The sequence below is a fragment of the Henckelia pumila genome, chromosome 4, assembly GCF_033568475.1.
Source record: "Henckelia pumila isolate YLH828 chromosome 4, ASM3356847v2, whole genome shotgun sequence".
Classification (NCBI taxonomy): Eukaryota; Viridiplantae; Streptophyta; class Magnoliopsida; order Lamiales; family Gesneriaceae; genus Henckelia; species Henckelia pumila.
Window position 1 is genome coordinate 118,852,873 of NC_133123.1, and position 9,368 is coordinate 118,862,240.

Sequence of the window (9,368 nt, forward strand, 5' to 3'; positions counted from 1 at the left end):
AACTCGGAAATTAAATCTCTAATTTTCATAAATAATCTAAATTGAATATTTTTCCAATATTCGAAATATAAATCTCAAATTCCGTAATTAATAACTTAATATTTTTGGGCCTTACATAGAATGAGTTCCTCGGCCCAGTTCCCGAAGCTAAGAAACCCAACCATGACAGCTCATTAGAAACAAAGAAAAACTATGGCCCGATAGAAATGAAAATGGAAATTAGGTCATCTTACACTTTAAAGAATAAATCATATATACATGACGACAAAATTTAGATGAATTTTTTATTGAATTTTTAAAGTTTTAATTTTTGAATAATTGCTCTGTACCAACTCTTGGGTGCGATCATATCAGCACTAATGCACCGGATCCCATCAGAACTCTGAATTTAAGCGTGTTTGGGCGAGAACAGTATTAGGATAGGTGAGCCCTGAGAAGTCCTCGTGTTGCATCCCTTTAATTTAAAAATTAATAAAAAAAACCAGCTTTATATTTTGAAATCAGCTTTATCTTAGTGGCAAAATTTTGATTCAAAGAACAAATGTTTTAAAAAAAAGGATGAACGAGAGAGCCGCTTCTAGCGATCACCCTCTTCTTATCGGTGGATCATCGGCAGGGCCAGAAACATCGGACATGGGAAAGAAATCTTACGCAGTAGCGTTCATGGATTTGTCTCCTCGCACTCTACGTAAAATTTTTTGGAAGGAGGAGAGAGTAATCTGGTGGGGAAGCCGATGATAATGTATAAAAATACACCCAGTATTTTTTCAACGATGGGGAAGGCACATCCTTATGCATTGATTGGAAAATATTTAGGGGGAAGTCCTACAAGGGATCAGACGTTACAAGCATTTGCATCAGTAGGGTTTTCTGGACCTTATGATGTTAGGTTTCTACTTCCAGATTATCTTTTTTATTGATTTTAAGCTTGAGGAAGATATGGCCAGGTTCGGGGGAAAGGGCGTTGGTTTTTGCAAGGACACCTACTTCGGGTGTTTAAGTGGACGCCAACGTTCGATTGCTTCGGTTTGGGTTCATCCCTGATCTCCCAATACCACTCTTTGATAAGAAACATTTATTTTCTGTGGCAAATTTTATCGGAAAGCCTCTTAAGATGGATGAATCAACGTCAAAATCGGAGCGGCTGACGGTGGCTAGGGTGTATGTTGAAATTGATCTTCTAAATAATCTTCATGAAAAGATTTTCATTGGGCTTGGCAAGAAAATTGTTGAGCAACGTGTTATTTATGAAAATCTTCCTAAATGCTGTGTATATTAATTGTTTTCATGTGGGACATGGTGTAGAGGAATGTTTTGTCAATGGTCGAGCTCCTCGTCCACCTCCGAAATCCAGGAAGCCATTTAAGGATTTACGTGATGTGATCAATGAAAAAATGGGGTCAGGTTTCAAAGGGGTTGGAGAAGCAGAATACAAATTTTAATAATGATTCAAGTTTGCTTGGAGGTCAGAAGTTAGAATGGAAAATAGTAGAGCCAAAGAAAGGTGAAGGTAGTGATTCTCGATGTGGACATAATCGTGACTCAGGAGGAATCTTGGCAGGGGTCTCTCCTAGTGCAAATAGGTTTGACCCTTTGCTTCTTGACTTGGAGGAGGATGAGGTGACTATAGTGGAAACAAATTTAGGTAGTGTACCAAATTTACGGAACACTACAGGGAAAGAAAAAGTGTATTTGGAGGAAGAGTTAGATGCGAATGTACAATATAAGTTCAAGACGGGTGGAGTGGTTTTTGAAAAACTTAAAGAACCAATACTGGATCCTGGTTGGATAGTTCAACATGAGGGTAGCTCAAGTTCTGTGTTTGAGGAAACCTTTCAGTCTAAGGAGATCACGGTTGTGGTACTGGAAGAATATATTGCTACTTCTCGAGGGGCTAATAGTGATGGTGGTGCAGATATCATTATGGCCAACCTTATTAATCAGGAAGAATTTTATAAAGTAAATTGTAAGTTGGAGGAAGATCCGGGAGATTTGGATGGCTTGGAGTGTAAGGAGGACAGAGATCTTAATAGTATGGAGTCGAGTGACTTGGAAAAATCTTTGGAGTATATTAATCCTAATGCTGCAGAGATTCAAACTTTGGAAATTACTGAAGATTCAAGGCTTGATGATCAATCTGATCATGTGGAATTATCCCACAAAAGGGGACGTGGAAGACCACCCAAACGACCAAAATCGGTGCCACCCTTGCCGACACGAGGTAATTCTAAGAAGTTGGACTTGGGATCTTATGATATTTCTCAATGAATTGTTTGATTTGGAATATCAGAGGTATTGGGTATAAAGCTGCTCAGAGGAGGATTAAACTCCTTAAGGAAATTAATAAAAAAATTTCATGGCCATTTTGGAACCGATGACACGTCTTGATGATTTGATGATGGCTAGGATGTTTGGTTTTTCGAAGGTGGTTGCTAATACCAGTAATAAAATTTGGTTCTTCTATAATTTGGAGATGTCGGTTGTGGTGCTTCATGATCATGAACAATTCCTTCATGTTAAATTGTCTTCTAGGTTGTTCCCCGTGGATATTTACATGTCAATTGTCTATGCTAAATGTAGTAGGGATGCTCGGTTGTCTCTTTGGGAGGGTCTACTTGGGTACCAACCTGTTGATGGCTGCCCGTGGGTGGTTGGTGGAGATTTTAATGTAATTTCTGACCCTTTGGATCCCTCCTCGGGAGTGGCTTCACGTCCAACTGTCATGCATGATTTTGCAGAGTTTATTGTTTCGGCTGGGTTATCAGATGCAGGGTTTGTGGGCTCTCGGTTCACTTGTACTAATAATAATAGGGTGTGAAAATGGTTGGATCGAGTTCTTATCTCTTCAGTTTAGGCGAATTTCTTCAACTCTTTTAAGTTTGAACATTTACATCGGGGTACTTCGGATCACAGCCCTCTCCAGATTTCAGCTTCTTTTTTGCCCAAATAGGCTAGCTCTTTAATTCAGATTTCAGAATATGTGGACTATGCATCCAGATTTCTTACAGACCGTCAGATTGAATTGGAACTTACCTTGTTGTGAGGTGGGAATGTCTAGGCTGATTATTAAATTGAAACGCCTTAAGCATCATCTGAAGTGGTGGAACATGGATATCTTTGGTAATATATTGGATAAAGTCAGAGGGTTGGAAAAAAATAAAATAAAATCGACGATATAACCTAAAAGAATTATCTAAGATGTGAATCGTGATTAAGTACATAAGTAGAAGTACCCAAATTGATCAAGTAATTTACCCAATTTTGTCAACATGCACAATGATCAAGATATTTTCTAGATAAAATGAAATCATTTCTCTTCAAACCCCCCCACTCACTAAAGCATCCTCAAATTAGTTTTTTTTTTTAAGTTGTGTTTGGATTAAATTATTTAAATACGAAAGAGTATTTAATTTGAAGAAAGATTTGAAATTATTTTATATTTAGATGAATTTAAAATCCACTACAATAATTAAAAATTAACTAGCTATCGATGGATGTACCCGAACAAACCAATAAATTTATATTATTATGGATTTGAAATTCTTAACTTCAAATACATCAATCTCAATACAACCTAAAATAATAGATTAAATTAAAGATAATTAAAACATGAAAGGTTTTGAACTGGATTAATGAATTTGATACGTGTAGTGATCATTTGAAACATAAATTTTAAATCACACATATTTTAAGTATATTTTAAACACAAGCTATATAATATATAAGATAAATTTAAAAATTTTCAAACAACTAAAATATATTTTAAAAAATCTATAATTTATGCTTCAAAAAAAATCTATAATTCAAATAACTCAATCCGAACACGTCATTGTCATAACAACCCTCTAAGCTTGCTACACCAATAAAATGAGATAAAATTGTCAGGAGTGCACAAATTTGGCCTATAAGCAAAAACCTCAAAAAGGATGAATTGTATTTGGTCGCAATCTCATTACATATGAATGCACTAAAATGTCATCTTCCGGTCTAAGGTGGTCAATGAAGGTGTCCCATCACATTGACATGGTGGTAGTTGGAGAAAAATCAAATTTCAAACTTAATTTTTTTGAACAATATCCCATAATTGAAAATCACATAAATTACTATGATATTGTTTCACGGTTATTTTTGTGATACAGATTCTCAATCCGATCCGACCTAACTCATGAAAAATATTAATTTTTATGTCAAACGTATTATTTTTCACAACATGTATGGATTGGATCGATTTATCTTAAGAAAAAAGCTACTCGTTATATTTATATATCTGTGTGTACGTATGCGCACCCACAATCTCAAAATTATTTTAATTTCATTTTTCAAAAGGAAAAAGCCAAGGCGCTGGAAACATTAATTAATACTAGCATAAGTGCATATGAATTGTGTATAATATAATGAATGAATATTATGTCATATACAATTAAAATATATTTTAATTTTTTAAATCATTGATTTAGTTTCGATTTTTACCATATAAAGAATTATACATCTTTTTTTGTTGAAGAATTTTAAATACTTGATTTAGTTTAAATTTGTTGCATGTATCTAGCTAGAATGATAGAGCTAGTAGGAAAAATTAGTGGAAATTTATAAATTACTAATATGTAAATTAAATTAAATTAAATATCAGAGAAGTTGAGAAAAATTGATTGACAGATCATATCAACAGAGATTTGTCTAAGAGCATCATACGTTATACAACTTATATTATATTAAAGTAGAGATACATGTATCAATATAGATACATACATATACATATACATACACATACTAACATATACATACATATAAGTGTGCTCGTGTGCGCTGCGCTGATGTGAAATTAAGTGAAATAGTAAATAAGAAAAAGAAATAATTTAATATTGATGGTCATTATATTGCATGATCCTAGCTAGTTAAATTAAAATATCTATAAATATGGCTTTCGTGCCACTTCCTTAAGCACATCCACCCACCATTTTGATACTTACTCGTAGCTTAATTTCCCTCTCAATTCTTAATTAACCCAAAACAGTGAATTTAATTGAATCTATTTATAAATATATATGGTGTCAAAACTTTGCCTTATTTGCTCCATTTTTGTAATATGGTCACTTAATTATGCATCAATGTGTCATGGTGAAGAAGCATTTGTCTACTCTAGGGCAACCTTCTACGGTAGCCCCGATTGTCTAGGGAACCCAAGTATGTGCTTTTATTATAAGTATAAGTATAGTGGAATACGTGTTATGTGCATTTAGAGTATATTTTTCTATATATAAATATTTCATGTATATATTTTAAATGTTCTTTTATTTTAATTTAGTTTGATTGAATTTTTTTTTTTTACTTTGTCTGTTTATTTTTGTTGTTGTTGTTTAAGCGGTTATGGTTTTTTATAGAAATTTTTTTGTTATATGAGGTGAAGGATTAATTTTTCGCTATCAGGCTTCTCTCTATTGAAAGAGATTTTTGTCATGAGTCTCATGACCAATAGAATTGGGGTGTGGCTGAAAAAAAAATGTTTTGATGAAATTTCTAAGCCCCTAACATTTAGTATTAGTGTGGATTTGTTGTTGTTAATGTTAATTATTAATTATTATTGTTTTATTTTTAAAAAAAAAAAACAGGTGGAGCTTGTGGGTTTGGTGAATATGGGAGAACGGTGAATAATGGTGAAGTAAGTGGAGTCTCAAGCCTTTATAGGAATGGATCTAGCTGCGGGGCTTGCTATCAGGTAATACATTGATCACTCATTTCTGCTTTTATTTGAGTATCAACACAATGAATTTTCGGGCCTTTAATTAGTCTAGGTACCATGTGTTTCAACAATTTATGTCTCGAGTTCGAGGCTGATGCAGTTAAATAAAGTAATTATCTGAATTAGGAAAATTCAGGAAAAAGCGAAGAAAAATCCATTTGTACATATGTCACTCTTACAAATCCTAAGATAAGTGTATTCACCTGCATCACAAATGTTAGAAGCGTCAGGATCATCCAGAGAAAACTCTTCGACATTCAAGTCAGTGTTGAGAGCAAATGAGAGCTTGCCCGAAGTGAATTCCCCTAATTGTAGACTTTTTGGGCTTAATATTTTTAATTTATGACATTTACAGGTTAATAGTTTAATTTTGGGCTACGGCTCATCAAAGACCATGTAAACTCCCATATCCAATATTAAAAAATAAATAAATAAACACGCACACTTTCTTGAGTTCTGATCGAGTTTAAGCATTGATTATATTAACAAAAATACACTTAATTTTTTATTTTAATGTTAAACATGCAACTTTTTGAAAACTTTGAGCACTCAAACTAGAATATGTAATTATTGAAAAATGCTAGATGTACATTTTGTAGTGTACACATTAGCTTACACCAAGTTACAATTTCTCATTAAATATAAAATTACTCATTATAAAAAATAAATATCTCGTGGTCAAAAAAAGTTTTGCAATTAATAAGAAAATATGTAAACCACGGTGTACACTAAGTTGTACATCTAGCATTGCTCGTAATTAATTATTAATATTTTTTAACTCGAGATAGGACTAAACTTTATTAACCGTGGTCAGGTTAGGTGCAAAATCCCTACATTTTGTAACGAAGATGGAACAAAGGTAGTCGTAACGGACTACGGTGAAGGAGATCACACGGACTTCATCCTTAGCCTCCGAGCCTACTCGAACTTGGAATCTCAAGTTTAGTGCAAATCCCCCAATGGGTGCACTAAACTTGAGATTCCAAGTGGTGAGTGTTGGATATGGTGAACCCAAATGGGTACAGCAAACAAGTGTGATTCCAAGTGATTGGAAGGCTGGGCTTGCATATGACACATCCATTAACCTTAATTAAATTGCAGAAAAAATTCTATTTTCGGTCTTATATTTTTACTTTTTGTGATTTTGGTTTTTCGTGTTATCGAATTTTTTTATCTTGGTCCGTTATATTTTCTCTAATAAAATTAGCCATGATACTGCTTGATTTGACTCTAACGCATAGTAGATGTGGTCTCAACTGGACGTTGATCTGTGTAGTACATCATCAGTATTCTCGATAAAAATTGACTAAATTTAATTAACAAAAACTTGAATATACATAAGGGTAAATTTGAAAACATAAAAAAATAAAATTGCAGATGAATAAATATATCAAATTTACAATTTTTTCATAAAATAATAGTAATGACAAAATTAACCAACAAATGATAAGTGCGAAATAAGGTAAACTGGGAGATTGAACACTAATGCGAAGAATCAACTGAAATAGTAACGACACAATAGATGTTTTTGGATGTTCGGAGATGAATACTCCTACGTCACCCTCTTCTTCCTTTTAGAAGGATTCACTAGAAGATTTGAGTAATACAAGATATTTGTAACACCCCGATTCAGCAAGGACTTAAAATTGCCTCAACAGAAACTCCTAGTATTCAACACAATACAATCACAGTCCTCGACTGGTTTTATGAATACAAAGCAAGAACTTGTATAACTAAGCATGAAATGATCCTCAATGATTAGATATGAATCTTGAATGAGTGTGCTTTTTAAGTTGTGTAAACTTGAGATTTTGTAAGCTAGACTGAAATTTTGATAGCACGGACATCTTAGAATGCGTGAGTGTTGGAGAGACTCTTCAACTAGTTTTCAATCCTATTTATAAACATAAATCTGCAACGGTCATAAATGTTTATATAAGTATCCGTTCCTCTCAAGAAAATCATGTTGCCTTGAGTTGTAAGCCTTGAAGACAAACTCTGAAAAATAGTACACCTCTACGCACTACCACTATTTCGGTGTCTACAGTGTTTGTACTTTTCCATAAATGGTAACAATTCAAATCTGAAAGACTTTTATAGTTTAGGGAATGTTCAATGATTGAAATTGGCTTTCTTGAATATGTTTGATAAGTGTCAGTCGTCCTAAACTTCAGTTGAGCACCCTTGACTGGTCGGGATAAACTTCCAGTTATGATTCAGTCAAGGTGCTGACTTCAGTCTTCATATCCAATATTCAAATACACTGTTATGTTCAGTCTTGAATTATCCGATAACTTGATTTGTCCAATCTAGTTGTGTAAATATCCAGTTTAAGCTTTGGACTGTTTCCTATCATCGAATGATTGGTCCAGTTGAGTAACTCAGTTCAGTTATCCAACTTTGTCCAGTTGAGTTACTTAACTTAGTATTTTAATTTTTTCTTAGGTAATTGTTTAACACCAAACCTTGATAATTTATTACCAACAATTTATCTGTAGTATCCCGTAACCAAAATCAGTGATTAAGAAATTAATCATAATTACTTGGGAAGGGTTCGGAAGCTCCGAACAGGATCGAAAGCTCCGAAGGAGTGATCGGAAGCTCCGATCGAATTACATCAGGCATGACGTGTGGCAGGATCGGAAGCTCTGATCAGGATCGGAAGTTCCGATCACCCCTATCCGAAGTCAACCAGTGAGATTTTGACATGTGGCAGATAAGCGAGATCGGAAGCTCCGATGTCGGGATCGGACGTTTCGATCGAGGAACGGAGGTTCCGATCGTCGTCTATTAATAGGGGGTGCCGAGCTCACATTTCAGTGTATCAATTCCTCTCTTCTCTCTCAATTTCTTAGCCTTCTAACTCAAATCTAGGGAATTCTAGGTGTCCCGTGGGGAATCCGGAAGTGGCATAGTGATCCAGGCGTCGTAGCGGACTTGTGGCCTAGTTTTGAGGCACTCGACATTAAAGGGCTAACAACGAACGAAGGTATAGTTTTTGCTTCCTATAAATATTTAGGAGTATGCAATAGCTTAGTTAAGGCTTTTAGAGCACTATAATGATAGTAGTATCATTTGGCAGTGTAGAGCAGACTATAGGCGTGGACCTAGAGTTGGTAGAGCTTGCACTGAGTTGAGGTACAAAAGTACTGTTCGAGATATCCTGACTGAGTATGCATGTATTATGTGACTACATGTTTTATATCTCATTGATTTATGCTGCATTCATTTTCATACTAAGCTATCTCCTTCGAGATGTCTGTTAGTAGGGTTTTTCCCTATCCTGTTAGTGGTTGGACTTCCATCGATTTGGGTCCGGCATATCCACTGGTATTATGGTATGGGAGCCACCTCCTGAAGCGACGGCACAGCGTGCTACATACCAGGGCCCGGTCTGTCTCTGTTATCTGATCCTTGACCTCGAGTTTAGAGGGAGTTCACTTTGCATGCATATATACTCATACTCTAGTACTGAGCGTTTTATGTTCATGTCTCGTACTCTCTGTTTCTGGGCACCCTATTCCATGGGCCAGGTTTGCGATTGGACGAGGCGGGTGGATCCAAGAGGGGCTAGGCAGTGGTTGGTCAGCTGGAGCTTCACCTAGGTTTTATTCTATTGTTATTTGGA

At 35.0% G+C, this 9,368-nt stretch overlaps 1 protein-coding gene and 1 pseudogene across 1 annotated transcript; both read left to right on the forward strand.

Moving 5' to 3' along the window:
* The first annotated feature begins 337 nt into the window (after positions 1-337).
* On the forward strand, positions 338-455 carry LOC140869673 (5S ribosomal RNA; annotated as a pseudogene).
* Positions 456-4,981: 4,526 nt separating this feature from the next.
* LOC140867678 (expansin-like B1) lies at positions 4,982-6,852 on the forward strand. Its single transcript, XM_073272724.1, is given in 4 exon segments — positions 4,982-5,184; positions 5,610-5,716; positions 6,555-6,678; positions 6,680-6,852. Coding segments are annotated over 4 exon segments (525 nt in total). The 5' UTR covers positions 4,982-5,045; the 3' UTR covers positions 6,835-6,852.
* Positions 6,853-9,368: the final 2,516 nt, after the last annotated feature.